Source organism: Syngnathus typhle, linkage group LG1 (assembly GCF_033458585.1).
Source record: "Syngnathus typhle isolate RoL2023-S1 ecotype Sweden linkage group LG1, RoL_Styp_1.0, whole genome shotgun sequence".
NCBI classification, from domain to species: Eukaryota; Metazoa; Chordata; class Actinopteri; order Syngnathiformes; family Syngnathidae; genus Syngnathus; species Syngnathus typhle.
In genome coordinates this window covers 9,368,507-9,386,465 of record NC_083738.1, presented here as the reverse complement: position 1 = coordinate 9,386,465, position 17,959 = coordinate 9,368,507, and the positions used below count along the sequence as shown (strand labels likewise).

Below are 17,959 nucleotides of genomic sequence, written 5' to 3'. Positions count from 1 at the left end.
AAGGAACGTCATGACTTTACTGCTTGGATCATTGCTGTTGTACTTCACTTTTGAAGATGGCGGCAATCCACATTATGAACTATTGTCTGGTTTTAAAACGAATCAGGAAGTCTAACCATCTGTGACTTGTGAATGCTACAAATGGCAGCAGCAACAGACCTACACACTTCCGTGCCAGAATTTCACATATGTGGAGAGGCACAAATAAACACGAGGCAACAAATTTCTTCCAAATGAAATCACACAATTGTATGACTGTTTGCCAATGTTTCTTTGCTCATAAAATGTATGCTGCAACAACAGTTAAGGTCCAAATAAGGCTGCAAGCAGGTAAAATACAAGCGTAACAGACCACATGCACTTTTTTGTTGTGAGAGGCAGAGAGAGGACGTCCAGGCCTTCAATTGGCTAAAAAGAGATATTAAAGATTGCTGGAAGATGAGATAAAGTAGCAGCTGCTAATCTTTAAAGTACTCATGATATTCATTGAAAAGATCATCTGGTGTAGGCAAGACCCCCCATCGTCTCGGTTTAGATCAGACATTGCAGCCGGATCCAAATTCTCTGCCACTTGAGGGGCATTACCCAATACATCTATTGCAACTGAAAATGTTCAGTCCTGCTTAGATGATTTGGGTATTCGAGAGATGTTTTGCGGGAAACTTAAATGCTACTATGAAATAAAATATTGAAATAGTTTACCTTTCTGTTGTGCAAAAGTTGATCTTTGAAACACTTCAACACGATTTAGACCTGCCGAGACTAAACGCCACTTTCAGCACTGCATCGGAAATGACAATGCTTATTCTTTTAAAAGCTTCTCTAAAAATGATTTTTCAGGCTCTAAAACAATATTCATGTTAAAGGAAGGGCTAAACCTGCACCGATTTTCATGTTAAAATTATACCCCAATAATTACCCTCCACCCCCATTCACGCAAAAGGTTAGGATCATTCATGTGATCAAGCCCATGAAGCATTTGAGCTTGGGCCTTTATTATCGGTCATCTGCCAACATTGTACAGTGCCAGTTTTTGTGTGTTCCTAAAAGACAAATGAAGGTTTGCACACCAAATGTCCTTAGTATTGTCCACTTTAAGAAATCCACAAGGTTTCATAGCCTTATTTTCGGTGTCAGGGAGCTGGGGGTCTAAATGACTGACCTTCGCCCACTTCCAAAGCCGGCTCCCCACGGTGACATCCTCCGCTTCATCTATGAGAAAGATGGGGGACGAAAAAGAAGAATGAAGGAAGAGAAAAGATGAGCAGTCACGATGAGGTCATTCATGAAGAGCAAAGGAAATGACGGAGGGGGAGCTTATGAGAAAACAGTGGGGACAAATAAGGGAGAAAGATCGCAAGAGCAGAGGGAGTCACAGATGGGGTTGTGGGAAAGAGCAACATGAAGAGAAAGAAAAAGCAGTTAGATAAACGAATGATCGGGAAGAGGAGCAGGAAAGCAAACTTACAGTAAACAGAAGAGCCCTTCCAGCAGAAAGCACCGGTGTCCTTTTGAACTAAACATGGCAAAAAGCCCACTGTTACACCCTGACATTCAATTGATCACGCATCAGCACTATGACCATTTAAAGAAGCACCTAACAATGAGCTAGTTGGCAGTTCATTTTAGGCTAACGTACTTCGATGGGTTTGGTGTGGAAGAACAGAACAGACAAGACCTTGCTGGCCCAACATTAGTGACCTCTTACTAAAGTTTTTCTGAACGCCATAGACAAACATTCCCACAGACACTACAAATATATAAAGTATTTCTGAAGAGTGTTTTAGATACAAAAGTATGTTTACAAAACAGAAATTATTGTGCACCAGCTTGAGTAGGAAGTTCCTTCTTGTATTGCTAGAAATAAATTTGGGCTGAATATAAACATTCTGTTAGTACAATTGAAAAATGGGGACCAGGGGCAAACCAAAATATAGTTTTACACATAACTAAACTCTGAAACCTGTATTATTCTGTTGAAACATTTAAGTTTAAGTTCACCTATAAAAACAAGCTTCATCATTCTGGAGGTCTGAACATGCAAAACCTCAAATGCCACATTCAGGCCTTAAGTGCTTTATTTTGCCGAACAAATGCAGGCATCTGATTGTTCTCTTTCTTTCCACGGATCGATATGGAAGGGAAACATAGGTAAGTAGTACCAATGCGTTAGATTGTACTTTAGTCAGTTCCAATAATTTTATAGGGTTAGGGTCGTTTGAGAAACGCGATTGTTTACAGAGGGCTCGTTGGTTATTGGCTAGTGGGTGCATACCGCAACCCTAGTCAACCTCAGTTTGTTGCAGTAAAGCTTCTATTTTATGCGCCTCATAGTCCGGTGCGCCTTATATATGGAAAAAGTTTTAAAATGGGCCGTTCATTGACGGTGCGCCTTATACCCCGGTGTGCCTAATAGGGCAAAATATACGGTAATTAAAAAAATAAAAAAATCTCTTAAAACCACAATAGTGTCAACACGGTATTACTGAGCTGGAACCCAATAGCCCTCGACGAGGCAAGCACGTGCGTGTGTGTGTGTGTGTCTATGTGTGTGTGTGTGTGTGTGTGTGTGTGTGTGTGTGCGTGTGCGTGTGCGTGTGCGTGCCAGAATTCTTACATAATGGATTAGCACATAAATGCCTGCCTTTATTAGGCAGATAAAATAACATCAGTTTCACATCTAAACACGCAGTATAAAGACTTGCGTCGAAGCAGTGGGTACAAATGAGACAATCAAAATGTCTGCCGAGGTTAGACGTGCATTCCGAATTCCTGCAGAAGTGAGGGATGTGTGCAAGCGAACAGTCAAATTGGTGAAGCTTATTCTTATGGCCACTGCCTGAATGACGCAACAAAAATCCAGTCTAATTCGCCTTAATTCCTAAATGAAACCAGTGTCACCAGACTCACTGCACTACAGGCGCACAGCACTTGTTAATGAACAACATCCAGGCTAAATAAGATGACTGCTGACAAGAACATCTTCTCAAACCTGGAACATAAAAATGTATTTCATTCTTTCTAAATCTGAATTTAAAAAAAGGCTTTACAACTAAGGCACACTACTGCAGAATTCAGCGAGGTTATCGTGATAGTATCTCCCTCACTTCTTATGCAATTCAGGAAAACCTTTCTGAAATTCAATATTAGTGTTTAAAATATCGGCAGGACAGGTTTTCACTCGCTTTACCCTGATTATTTTGCCACATATTTTTCCAAACTTAGTTTTCTCTCTTTTCAGTCCTGACATTGAATGAAGGGATGATGACACATTGAGATATATTTGAGCCGTAAATGAGGTATGATGGCTCCCGTATGTAAGCAATGCTAGGAAAGAGTGTAAAGTTGTCATGCACTTTTATTTAAATGCAGTAGTCATGGTATAAAAGGTCACTGTTGTAGTAATATCCCACTTGACTGGATGTTTTTTTTAATAGTAATATCGGAGTTGGAATTTCTCAACAAGCTCCTGCAGGAAAAAATAAAAAAACACTATTGTGGTATTGAATTGAGTTCAGTTTTGTACCAGGCAAACATTAAACTTAATTATAAAAATATCCCACACATTCGCACATATTGTGAGCACATGATTCCTTAGTGTAGAGTGCAGATGGATTGAGTTTGGTAATGTGACGTTGGTGACTTGATGATGAGCCACAGGCCTTCAATTTACAGAGAGAGGCGGAAATGCAAAAGGGAATCTGGAAAGAAGGCTATGAGAATATATGAGCAGTAGCACTAGGCGTCATACGCAAAGGATGGCGAAGAGATGCAGTGGAAAGTGACAAGAGTGAAGCTTCATCCCGAAGATGATATATGTGATTGAGATGGTACACTATATTAAATGCTGATTGAATTTCTACCTAAATCCACGACAACTTTTAAAGGGAAAATAAATTGGCCTTCTGTAAACTTCCACTCTACGGTATGAATGCTGCTGGAACACTGAATTTCCCCCCTGGGATCAATACGTCCACTATCTATATCCATCTATCCATCCAACACACTTTGTTGCTTTTCCATGACTCGCGCTATTGCAACATTCGTACGTCACTAAAACTCTGGTTGTATGATATCAAAATGAGAATGGCAGGAGGACTGATTAAATACCAAAAGAACCTCTCAAGAGGAAACATGTCGGCAAAAGATTTTCCTACTATGAAAGACAGATGAGCAGACACTCCTTCAAAGATGTACTGCATGTCTAAAATACTCGTACTGTCTTGATTTTTCTCTTGCAACTCTCATTTGATGATTAGTAGTTGTGTGTATGTTTGTTTGAATTGTTTTGTTTTCTTGTACTTCGAATAGAATTTTTATTGTTTTATACATGTTCGAAATATTTTTCTTAAAGCGGCAAGATGGTGTGTGTCTGTGTCATTCTAGTTTTATGAGACATTATCAAAAATAGTCAGCTCAAGGTGCTCTGAAAGATCAGAGTGGTCCGATTGAGTGTTTTTGATTCTAGAATTTTGATTTCAATGCTGTTTTGCACGCAAGTAATCCAACAGTCAGTCACAAGGCAGCTTGGCCACGAGTCGAGTCTTTCAAATAAAAAGGCCTGTAACAAAGTGAACTAGTCAAGGCCTGAATAGCTGCGGGGAAATCACTCAATTGGAAATTTGAGGAATTTGTCAAAGAGGATATCCTGAACCGTGTTCTACTGCTCACTGGGACAATTACACAAGCTTTTACAATATGCTTGACACAGTGCAGTACTTTGTAAGAGTATACAGTATACATCTGGAATAAATTTCATTAGGACCGTTGTTACTCATCTCATTGGTTAGAACAGAACTTCTCTTATCTGGAGGATGGTGTACAGCAGCATACTTGTAAATACTTACAACTTGGGATGCTCAAACGCACACATTTGCAAACCACCCTTACCCCCACCATCACACACACTCTCCTGCTTGAAATGCAACTGTTTTCTTAGCAACGGACCTTACAAGGACTCCAGACAGAACCTGACCAAACATTGCCATCAGTCATTCTGCCCCCGTCTGTGCTACATTCATTCACATCACCATTCCTGCTAAACAAACGCGGCCAACTGCTGCACTAGTGGGCTTCTGCTTGTACAGTAAAAACTTCTCCATGTAATATTGTGAAATTAAACGCCATTCTTATTCTTTACGTATTACAGACGGAGCCTACCTGGATGTAAAAATACACTGAAAAACAAACAAAACAATATTAAGCAGCTTTGCCCCATTAATTGCAGAATTCTATGGGCCATCTACTTTAAGCTGATTTTTGTGGTCCATTTTAGGAACACATTGATCCGGCACTACCGGAGTACCCAACTTCTTTGTGTCTGGGATGAAACAGAGAGCTCAAAAATAAATATCCTTCTGTTTCCATGAACAAGGGTCTGACCATCAGGCACATTTGTCGTTTGCTGGCTGAAGCAGTTGTACAGCAACAACATTCTTCTCTCGGCAGCATGATGCCATTTAATGTGACAATGTTGCCTTGTTCAGAATTATTTTCCCAAGGAAAGATACTCATGACACAAAAATCTTGATATATTGAAGTATTCAGGAGTTTTAATTAAATTATGTATGTAACCCATTTAACGTGCGACTACTGGAAGCACAGTCAACTTTAAAACTGTATTTTCAGACAGTTAAAATGATAATAAATGAAAACTATAAAGATAATTCTTTCAAGCAAGCTATGTGCCTGTCTCAGAGTTGAACTGACCACCTATAGTATACATGAGCACACTTTCTATCAACGTGCCACATAAACAAAGCAAATGTTTGTCTCTCATATCTACCAAGTTAAGCTTAAAAGCTCACATTTTTTAAAAAAGGTCAAATGGCAATTGGTGCACACCACATCTAGTACAAAAATTATGCTTGACTGTAGCTAAAAGCGCTTATTACACCAAACGTCTGTGCTCCAATCACACTGCCAAGCCCAGTAAAGTTCTATATATACCGTGTAACCAATTCAAAGCACCAACAGTAAATCACGCGGGGACTTCAGCAAGATCCAAAGCAAGCCATCAACTGAGCAAGAATATGACCGATGCTGATTCTCCTGCATAACAACCACCAACAAAAAGCAGGCTCATTTTTGAAATTGTGTAACCAATGATTTACTCACAGTGTGAAAAAGAAACTAACAAAAAAAAATCAGTCCATCAGCTCTGAGTCATCCAGCTGACCGTCAGTGGCAACTACAAGTCATCAACTGTCTCAACAAACAAAGACAAACAAAAGCATCATTAGCTGGCATTCACAAAACAAAACACTGATTCAACTCTGTGGGGTGACAGCATGACATACAAGTTAAAACCAGCACACTTGGAATTTAACCCGCAGAGTGCAAATTTATAATCACTCAGCTTATCAATATCCACTCACCACGGAATGTGGATGAAAATGGCTTGGCAGCCTTTAAAAAATATCAAACATCTTGTTCTGCTTGCTAGACATACGTACAATGACAGAGGAAACTTACTTTTTGATCTTGAAGCATCCATACATTCCGGCGGTGCCGTAGAAGGACTCAAATCTTGGTTGTAATAATCAATTGGATCTTCCTCGCGTATGTCTGTCCAACTGCAGAAACTGTTGCATGAAACGCAGAAGCAAGGACCTCTTTCGGTCTTAAATTTGTTTCTCAGTGTGAGATGATTACTCTCGTCCCAGTCAAACTATCCTCTGAAGTTCCTCCCACTTATGGAGCTTCACTGTAGTCAGATTACATACAGAATTCCCTTTAACCAAATGTTGGCCAAAGGAAAAAAAAAGGAAGGCAGGAAAGCAAGGCAAACTTTACCGTTCCAGGATTTGAATGCACAATACCACAAAACCATCATTCTTTTCAGATGAGTCCGGATTTTGTGCGTCTTCAAAAACAGTTTTTTTTTCCTTCAGTAGTTTGCAAGCGATCCTCTGAGAGCTACAGTGCAATGTTTAACTTAAGGCGAAACAATGGACTACATGACAAAGTGGCTGACTGCTGCATGCCTCGCTCCTCTTGTCCCGGTCACCATGGATGGTAATGCTGCGGAGGGAGGAGGGCAGCGGGAGGTGCGCGGGAGGGAGGAGGGCGAGACTGCCCACTCAACTTCCTGGACTCTACTCTTCTGTCTTCTTAAATTGTGCATATTGCAAATTCTTAAGCATATAGTTGAGTTTGTAGAAAGAAGTCCAAAAATCTTGGGACATCTTTAATGGTAACAAATGCAAAATCTGCTATTGGCCCATATGATGCATGCTATGTTGCACGGCATATTATATATTCATCTGGCAAATGTCAGCGAGACAAGTGTTAAGGTGTGTAAAATATACTATACTTCTTTAGACCTAAGGTATATTGATGATCCGTCAGAGCCATTTTAGAGCTGTGTCTATGGTCGTTATCCATCTGCACGGCAGCTCACGTCGCGCAAGTTAGAAGCATTAATATTAGCAGAGCACTTTAAACATTGATGCTTGCATCTCTATACTGGATCGAATTCTGAACACTGCATTTTTTCTCTCTCTGCACTAGCTTTATTTAATATTTATGGTATTTACGTACATCTAGATAGTTTCTCCCTTCACTCTCCACTTCGAGAGCTAAAATTCAGGCTCTAATGAGGGACCATCAGGTCCGCAGACTAGAGTCTACTGGAAGTGCAGAAGACAAAGCAGGCCCTTTCTGTTGCTGGTCCTTCCCTCTGGAATGACCTCCCCTTAAATGTTTGCCCCCTCTCTGTACAGCTTTAAAACTTGTTTGAAGAAGCATTTTTATTCTTTGCCTTTTGACTGACTTTGTTGCTAATGTTCCATTGGTGTTTACTTCATATATTTCTTACCACTAATGTATATTAATTTGTGTTTTTGGAGTTGTACCATTAAATTATATGTAAAGCGCTTTTTTTTTTTTTTACAGCTGCAGCTTTATTGATGATGTACCTCATGACGGTCACAAAAGAATGAATTCTGAAATCTATTTTGTCTGAGAGTTTACAGAAAAATGCCTCCAAACTAAATCTGAGAAGCTTCATCATGCAACAAGATAATGACCCAAAACATACCTTAACTCAATAGAGCCTGCATTTTACCTTCTGAAGAAGAGACTGAATAGAAAAACCTCAAGAAACAAATAACGGAAAGCAAAGACCTGGAAAATCATTTCAAATAAAGAATGCAACAGTCTGGTGAAGCCAGTGATGAAATCGTCGATAAAATATTCATTATTCTAAACCAACAACAAATATTTTGAAGCAAACTAGAAAATAACACAAATATATTTGGCAGTGCAAAGGACTCTCGCATCAAATTTTACCATTCAAGGACGGCACTAAACTGCTGAACAGCAAGCCAACATCAAGCACAAGACCTAATTTTTCAACTCACTCAAAAGGTTAATAGTATTGGGGGACTACGTTTGTCCTGAATGTCATTCCAAACTCACAAAAAAATATTAGACCTACTCATCTTCTTGTATCGGGCAGGAGTACTACAGTACTGTTACTACTACTACTACTACTACAGTACATTGGAAGTAGTATGCAGCACAACCAAGGCACGGCTGCCACCTAGTGGTGAATGGTGGTATTACAACTTAAAACTACCGTTGATGCTTATTTGCAGTTTAGCACCAGCAAATTGGCATATTGTATTTTTTCAACATTTGTTTGTCAGTATTTGTTTTGTTGTTTTTGTTTTTATTTCCCCATTTACCCCCCACAATTTATGGAAAGATATAGTGAATGTTTTTCATTTTTTTTGAAGAATTATTTGGATTTGTATAAAAAGAAACAATTTTTTACCATTTTTTTATTTTTAATGAATTAAGGGTACACCAATTGCCCATCCCTGCATTAAGTGATATTTAGCTCACAACCATCATTTCTCGTCTTTGTGTTGCCATGTTTGCACTGCATTGTAGTAGTTATCCTCGGATATAGTACTGTAGAATGATTTTCAGCAATTCGCCAGTGGCCCATTGAGCACACACACTCACTGTTTGTGTTTACAACATTGATGGGACATGCACACTATAACCCAATCTAAGAGCAATGTCACACATTTAGACACGAAAGCTTGAAACTGTGCGCACATGTACTATATGACACTGCATTATATTTATTGTTGCTTCCAACATTTTAAGCCTCACAAATAGATACCAGATAATTTTGTGCAAATAATTCAGCAACTGTTGTCTTATATTACTGCTTTGAAATTGGACTTCATATCAGCATATTACATATAGCACATTGTGTTGTATGTACATAAAATATAGAAACGCTGACCAGTTATGAACCTGTCTTTACAAATATACATTTTTTTTGTTCTAATTCTGATCTTCCATTGGCATTGGATATCTTTATAATGTGCATGTAGTCTTTGGATATCTTTATAATGTGCACGTAGTCATAATGTTGTTGCCTGCTGGTGCATATTGAACCGGATTTAACCGTTACAACCTGCTACATTGTCATGCTCCACTTCCAAAAAATGAGTTTCCATTGTGCACAAAAATCAATATTGCGGCTTGTATTGATGACTAAATGTCTGTGATGGGTCTTCCATTCATTTTGCAGCCACTATATGCCTCACCACTACCAGAAAGTGAACAACAAAAGGGATGAGCCGGAGGTGTATTGTGGTCATCATTGTTCGATTTAACACAGACAAGGGATGCTTGACGGGCCTTATGTTACTCATTTGATGTAAGCTCGGGGGCAAGAGACTGCAAACGGCCTGTCGCAGCTGATCACAGTAAGTAGGGAGCTTATTGTAAATACGGACTGCAAGTTCAGCTCCACAGGCTTATCTGTGCGTTTATGTGTTGCCACGAGGTGACATGAGGCTTGATTTTGAGCTGGACCGTTGCTCAATCCTCCCAGGGTGGATCCTCTCAGAGGGAAATTTTATTGAATTTATTATGTGGTGATTTTTGAGAAGAGGCAGACTTCAACTTGGTGAAAATTGGTGGAGAATTAGCGAGCTTTCAAAAAAAAAAAAAAAAAAAAGATCATGGAATAAAGCTGCGTTGACTCACAGCACATCTAGTCACAAAAATAATGTGCTGGATGTGAAAAAGGAGGGGAAATTGGAACAACATGAGTATCACTAACAGAGAGTAAATTTCTCAATTCTAACATGCTCTGACTTAGTCATCTGTGCGTCATTCCTTGAACATGTGTCTGTGGTTCAATAATGTAATGTCCCAAGGTGGGTGCATCGTAACACACCCAAAAAGAAAAGTTCTAATTTTCCATTAGAAATGGCATGTGTTTACCGAAGAAACGTGATGGTGACAAGGACAATTTTCGAAAGAAAGAAAGAAAGAAAGAAAGAAAGAAAGAAAGAAAGAAAGAAAGAAAGAAAGAAAGAAAGAAAGAAAGAAAGAAAGAAAGAAAGAAAGAAAGAAAGAAAGAAAGAAAGAAAGAAAGAAAGAAAGAAAGAAAGAAAGAAAGAAAGAAAGAAAGAAAGAAAGAAAGAAAGAAAGAAAGAAAGAAAGAAAGAAAGAAAGAAAGAAAGAAAGAAAGAAAGAAAGAAAGAAAGAAAGAAAGAAAGAAAGTAAAAAGCATAATACACACAAATAAGCGGGAAAACATTGGAACAACATGATTGGGCAGCGCTAAAACGCTTTCGGCAATAGCATGGAATAATTCATTCATTCATCATCGCTTTTATGTCCATGAGCTCTATGTTGTCACAACTTTCATCTTGTTTCCTCGGAACATGTTCCTAATTTTCTATTGTATAATGTAGTATATCTAAATCAATATTTTATAGGACTGATAAAATTTACATCTGTACAGTCATTATTTTATGCAAACATTCTTGCGTAATCATCAACCTAGAAAGCCCCTTTAAATGTATTCATTATTAGAGTTAAAAAAAAAAATCTACCATAATTTCTAGACTATAAAATGCACCTGAATATAAACCGCACCAGCTAAAATTTGGGGATAATCCTGTTTTGTTCATATATAAACCGAACTGGATTATAAAACGCACGTGTTTTAACATTCAATTCCATATGTAAAAGAATACGCACAAATTATACAATATCATCAAAATCATGAAAAAAATCAGACATAAGTCGCACTGGACAATGAGCTGCAGGGTTCGAAGCTCGTGCAAAAAGTAGCGGCTTGTAATCTGGAAAATACGGTAATTAAATTAAACGTTTAAATGGTGAAAAGTAGTGTGTAATAGTTTGCAGTTGTGTATTCACACAATGTCTGAAAAATGTTTTACACATTTTACACTGCTTTGGCTGTGTCTTGGATGTTTTTTTCTGACTTGATTGACTCCAGATGGAACCTTATACCATACCAGAGGGGCACCACGTAAAAAGAAGACCTCTTCCTCGTCTAATAACCAACTGTACATACATGCGATCTCTAACTGAAACAACACATGCTTTTTTGTCCCAAAATATTTCAAATAAAATGTAAACCACATTCAAGCCTGGCTTCAGTTACTTAAAAGAAGGAAAGTAGGTCACAGTGTGTGTTGTTAGCGCTTGGCTGCCAGAAAATGGAGTGCACAATAATGCGCAGGTTAAACACAGCAACACACCAAAGACAGACTGGTGCCATTAGTAGTCATTTAGTGCCCTCAAAAGTTTTAACTTTGTAGTTTTACTTGATTAAACTTGGAATAACAGCCGCCAAAATCACGTTCTTACATAACTGAGTGAATAAAACCAAAACTTCCACAGTAACAAGTCAATGCCAGTGGAGTCTCCAACCAAGAGGAATTTGGGTCAAATCCACATCTTAAGTCGTACAAAATAGGGGGAAAAAAATCTAAATATAAACGGCTAACCATAACCATGGAACAAACTGTGATTGTGTCTATCTAGTGTAGATAAAATGGCTGTGGATCATATTTATTTTTGTCTTTGTACACATATTTGAGCTACATTGGTGAAACTCTGCGCCATGTTAAGTGGGAGATATTGACAGTATTTCCATTAAGAAAATCGATGTAATACTTCCTGCACCACTAAGGCTGCAGCCCATGCCATAATGCCATAAAGTCTCACAAGTCCCAAGCTGGTTTGTGAGGGAAATGTGATGCTCTTTTGCTAAATGCTGCTTATATATAAAACTTCCACAGAATGAGTAGTCTGAAAGAAACACTCCGATCCTATGGAAAAAAAAAAATGTGTAGGATCATCAGATGAGGATGTTCTCAGAGTGTTTAAAAAACACGTGAATTGAAAGTCTTTAATGTGCAAGTGTCAAAGCTCAACCAAGAGCAGAAGGGCTTGTCCCTCCCAAAATAAGTGTGAGGATACATATTTATCAATTATGTGACTATGTGTTTACACAGCCAAGAAGACCGTGGGTCAAGTGAGTTTCCCTTGGAAGAAGAAAAAAAACACAGATATTGGTATTTCCTGAATGAGCCTGGAGAACACCCACTTTGTCTCCTTGGACTTTTTCAACAAGGCAAGTCTTGCTGTCAAACTATTAAGACCTTCATCTCATCTTCTGTAAGAAGCCCTGTTTTGCAGAGACCACCAGTTAGAAGTATTGGAATTCCCCACTTTGGATTTCTTCTCATGATTTATTAAAGCATTAATGAACAAAGTTGAAATTAGGCTCCTGTAGGCCTGACTTAGAGAGAGTTTCAGGGAAGCTTTATGTTTATCATTGTATTTGTCGTAGAGGGATGCGCTGCTTTCAACTGTACACTTGATGAATTGCAAAAATGCAATTTATAATACTACACTGTACACTAAAGTTACCATCCTGAAAATGTGTGTGTGTGTGTGTGTGTGTGTGTGCGCTTTGACAATACTCAGCTGTCTCAATCCCTCATGTATTGAATGTCCTTCCAAATCTATTTGTTTATCATACACGTTCAAACTTTATCAAATGTATTATTTGTCATTTCCCATGTATCCATATTACTGCTTGTCCTTAGAGAGACGCGGGTGAGCTTGGTGGGACAAGGAACACATCAGACAGGTCACCGGCCAACTGCAACCAACTCTTCATACTCGCGCTCACACCTATGGATAGTTTCGAGAGCAGAGGTGTCAAGTCAAAGGTCCATATCTGGTTTGCTATATTTATTTATTTATTTATTTTGTGCACTGCAAAAGCAAATCAATTTGTTGTTCAGCATGTAGAATAATGAAACATTTGAGCGATCATAACATCCCTCTGAGAGCAACCACACAGTACAGCAATGTCACACAAGTACAGGGAAAACATGCTAAATTTACAAAGGCTGACATTCAAACCATGGAACCTGGAGCTATGAGGCAAACTATTTTTTGTTTCTATTCTTATTGATTGCCAGTGTCACACTGAGCAGATTGTTGCCGGGAATAATTATGTCAATGTGGAGGTCTGTGTGGATATACGCTGGCCTGACATTATTGACAAATTAATATCATTATTTATATTATATATTTATATTATTATTATTTAAATGACTCATGTATGCAAATCTGGAAGCTGTGGCATTCAGTTTGGCCTTGCCTGACCGACCCAACTAGGTAAATTTTGGAGTAAATCTTTTGCAACAGCTTTGTTAGAAAGCTTCCATGGAAGATTTTCCATGCTGCATTTTTGACATCATCTCTTCCTTATTTACTGTGTGGCTTCTCTCCAACCATCCTCTCTCCAGATCTCATTCTGTATCTTCTTCATGTGCGGAGGAGTCGCCGCCGCCGTCGCTGCTCTCTGGCGCCCTGAATTCCACTTCACATCTGGAAGCCATCTTCTCTCTCTCTCTCTCTCGCTTAGTCAAACACTCACTGATTTTTGGTGTAGCTCGTTGCTGTAATGTAAATAACCCTATAATCATACTCCTGCCCTCAGTTTGCCACCCTCCATGCTGTGCGAGTCTGTTTTCACATAGAAAACACTCCCCTACCTAAGAGCATCTTTTTCTTCTTCGCCATCCCAAGCTGAGATTTATGCTGTGCTAAAACCACAACAATCTTCATTAATTCTACATCAAGATGGTGTGTGTACGCGTGTTTGTGTCTATGCATGCGGTGGAATTCGACATCTTCTCCATTAGGATTTCTATAATTTGGATCACGTTCATGTAGCTCAACAAAAATCTTTTTTGACTAACATTTGTAGACTAACCGTTCACAGCACTGTTGTTACGCAAAATTTACCAACATACTTTCCCCTTAAAAGGGTTTGTATGATGCTCGTGTAAAAAAAACAACAACAAAAAAATACTTGACAACTTTACATTCCTGGCTTTGAGGTCCCATGTGAAGTTGAATTATCTGATGAGTACAATTAGTTTTTTCTTCTTGTTCCTTTTTTTAATGATTGCCATTTTTGGATTAAAATCTACATAAAATCAAATGTATCTGTATAAATTGTTACCTGGAACTAAATTATATATTTTTTTCTGTCATGGTCCAAGTGACCACCATTATAACCGAGAAGCAACTCAGGGACCACTGTTTTGGCGAAATATTATTTTATTTCCCACCAAAGGAAGCTAGACCTATAGAGACTATTTATTTGCATCTCTATGTCTATCTTGGGAATCTCAGCAACATTTGACATAATTCGGATGAGTAAATGATCCACAAAAGTAGCTAGAAAATAAATCAAGTCTATACAATAAATCAATTTCATTTTTAAAAAGGTTTTAAAATTATTTTCCATTTCCAATTTTCCGGACGCCTTGCAATACCACCACAAACCAATAGAGGGCCTGATGCCCATGAGCTTCATGTTGGTTGCCGGTTGGTCTTAAACGTGGCGCATTTCATTCATAAATACTGTATGTGACACCAAACTATATATATTGGGTTATATTTTTAAAATCATCCCACTGTGTGGCACAGCTACCAAATATACACACAAACTTTGTAAATTGATTTACATTGATCGTCCATCTGAGGCCTATGACTCATGTCTCATGTGTTGCTAAATTGCTTTGTATAAACAGATGCCTTTTGTTTCAAAAAACAATTATTGTATGTGTGCGCAGCTCTAACCGTGTGATCATGGAGGGACAATCAATGGTGAAACTAATTAGCTTTTCCATGGCGACATGGTGTACCTGTCACAGTGAGTTACCACAAGCATTGGATTGTCTACTGAAGTACTATCACGATAGAGAACTGAACATGACATCTTTGTACACACTCTCACATGGTTTGTCTGATGACCTAGTGAGGGATGACCTGATCAGGCTTCTCTAATCAGGATTCCTGAGAGTGGCACGTGCGGGCACAAACAAACACCCACACACGCACAAACATCCAAACACACACACGTACTTTTGCACACCAAGCCTATCAGTTAGATTACCAGCTCTGAAGCTTAAATGGACATAACCTAGCCAAAATAGTTAAACACATCCCACATAGCAAATACATTTGGCCCATATTTGGCATGAAGCTGGCACAGATGGCATTCAGTCGGCACTGCCATAAGGCATGTGAACAGAACATGACCCAAGAGTGGCAAAGCGGGCACTGTCTTGACTCTGGCAATCGAGATGTGGACCAGTTTTTGAGTGAGGTATCTGGCCCAGAAATCAATTTAGAACTCTGGGCCATACTCAATCTCACAATTAATTGAAGGGCCTACAATAAGCGATTGAAGAATTCATTAAACATACGACTGGTGTACTAAATGGTTCACCTACAAGCATCGGCTTTGTTATTACAAGTGAGACCGCTTCGCTCGCTAGCAGGAGCAAAAATATGTCTACCAGTTGCGCAATAGTGCAGGTCGAATTATTTGGTTACACTGAAGACTGACTCCACGTTACAAGTGGAGAAAAACTAGTCAACAACCACATGCTACCAGAACTATAGTGAAATAAACTCCAACTAGTTCATCTTGAGCTTCACTAGTAGTAGCTACTTGAAGTGTGCAGATGTCAATTACTAGTTTTGCCACTCCAGTGTACCATCCTATTGGTACGCAGAAATGGAAATCAGTAATGGGGGAAAGTTAACAGTAAGTCCAAGTCGTTTAACTAGTGCACCCCAGTCATCGTCTATTAGTGTGGTAAATTGTACTAGTATACGGAGAAAAAGCGTACTAGTGGGAGATCGAATTAAATTCTTATTTCCTTATATGGGCCAAGATCTCTACGGTGTAGTTCACGCCCATGCACGTACGCACATATCCACGTGCACGCGCACGCACAGAAAGCAACAAGCGTGTGCACAAGAATCTCTCCCTATGTGTTTAGGATTACAGTCGTTCCATCGCAGTTAAAGATAACTGGTTAATCTGCAGCGCCCTTGATTTGTCTCTTTGTCAAACACGGGCACCGTACTCTCTTAATGTTGTGCCATGGAGAAACAGAATTAAACTATGTGACAAGATGCCGTCACAAAATTGACAGATTAGAATTCTATCTCGCACGGAGCCAAGTAAATCTAAACTACTACCCTGCAAACCAGCCATTAAATAAATCATGCACTGTTAATTGGGAATGTTCATAGAACAAAAACGCTTAAAAGTGAAAATGAATGATCTGCAGAGGAGCATTATAAACACAAGTGGCTTTGGACGAAATGGCACAGTCCCAGACTGAAATACTAATTTCAACAAATTTATGGACCGCATATATCGATCACCGATCACTACCTCCCGCAGCCAACAAACTCGTCATCTGCGCCACAAGCAAAGTCAAAGTTGCTCTCGCACATATGAGCCAAAGTTGGTGTGATACAGGTTTATGAAAGCAAAAAGCACTTACGGTGTTTCCTGGATCTCAAACGGCCTCAGAGTTAAGTCATCTCTCAGGGAGTGAAACCAAGACATCAGCGCTGTTCGTGGACTAATGATTGGATTATTTGTCTCAGTCCTGCCCAGCTTCCTCGGCTCTAACACGATGCGTTCAAAGCCACCTCGGAAAATTGCAAATACTAAAAAGTAAATGACGTTTCTAAGTACATTTACGACGTTATAGTATGAGCACATTATCTCTCCAAAACTGCTTGAAAAGATATTGAACGCGGTATGATTAATTAACATTTCCAAATCGTCAGTAACAAAGGTACATTTTAAATAAAGGTTGGACATGGCACAACAAAAATTGTATTTTGTCACTTTAGTGCATGCAGTATGGCTATGGCAATCAAATTGCACTATATTTTGCACTTGTGAGTTTCTGAGTCTAAAAAAAATATTTACGGTGTTCCAAAGATTCAATTGATGACACGCTCTAAAAATTCAATTGACAGCTTGACCATTGGGGTCCACAGCGACACTTAAAGGCATTGAAGGCACACACGTCGTCACAAGGCAGGTCATAGAGCAAATTACTTTAAAACTGAAAATAGTAAGAATAAGTGGTACGGCAAAATGATGGATGGCTGTTTTAGCTTGATTTAAAATAAATTTAAAAAAATTCAGTTGGAAATCTATCATTTTCTGAAGTCTGATAACCCTCCTAGGGATGTTCCGATCAGTATTTTGTGCTACCGATACCGATTGTCCAGGAGTGTGATTCGCTGGATATACCGATCCAATCGCGATCACGTGGCTTCGGTGTAAAATTTTCAGTTTTGAGCTACGACTACCATTTTTTCTTAAATAATTTGTTAGAATTTTTCTTTCAATTATTTAACAATTTATTTTTCAAGGACAGGACAAGGCTTCAAATGGAGTGCAGAAAATGCACAAACAAAGTTAATGCGTTGGTTTGTAACATGTCAGAAAATCGAGGGGAAATATGCCTCGTAGAAGCACCTGTTTGAAAATGTCTGATACGGATTAGAAATAAAATAATCACCAATCAGACTGACATAGAGCCTTGTATTCCAATTAGAATGAAATCAAATGGTATAAAAATACTCTTCACAGGGCAAATCAGAATGGAATTTCATTTGGGTTCAAAAGGGTAACATTCCCGTTCCTCCTGCTTAAGAATGCATATGAAATTAATAATTTAATCAGTGATTTCATTAAGTATACGTATAATACAAAGTTGTAGGAGAAGGACAATATAATAATAAGAGAGTTTCAAGGAAC

The 17,959-nt window shown here is 38.8% G+C and overlaps 1 protein-coding gene across 6 annotated transcripts in view; it reads right to left on the bottom strand.

Annotated features, from left to right (window-relative positions):
• The window catches only part of zgc:66433 (uncharacterized protein LOC321250 homolog), a 39,288-nt gene extending 22,485 nt beyond the window's left edge, over positions 1 to 16,803 (bottom strand). Inside the window, exons 1-2 of one of the 6 annotated variants that reach the window (XM_061275730.1) lie at positions 16,683 to 16,784; positions 1,163 to 1,212 (exon numbers count right to left, since the gene is read on the bottom strand). In XM_061275730.1, coding sequence (XP_061131714.1) covers positions 1,163 to 1,212 — 50 coding nt within the window. In that variant the 5' untranslated portion in view covers positions 16,683 to 16,784. Of the gene's footprint in view, positions 1 to 1,162; positions 1,317 to 6,474; positions 7,018 to 16,682 lie in introns of those variants that run through there. The other 5 variants (XM_061275737.1, XM_061275702.1, XM_061275710.1 and 2 more) reach the window with 5 other exon arrangements.
• Positions 16,804 to 17,959: the final 1,156 nt, after the last annotated feature.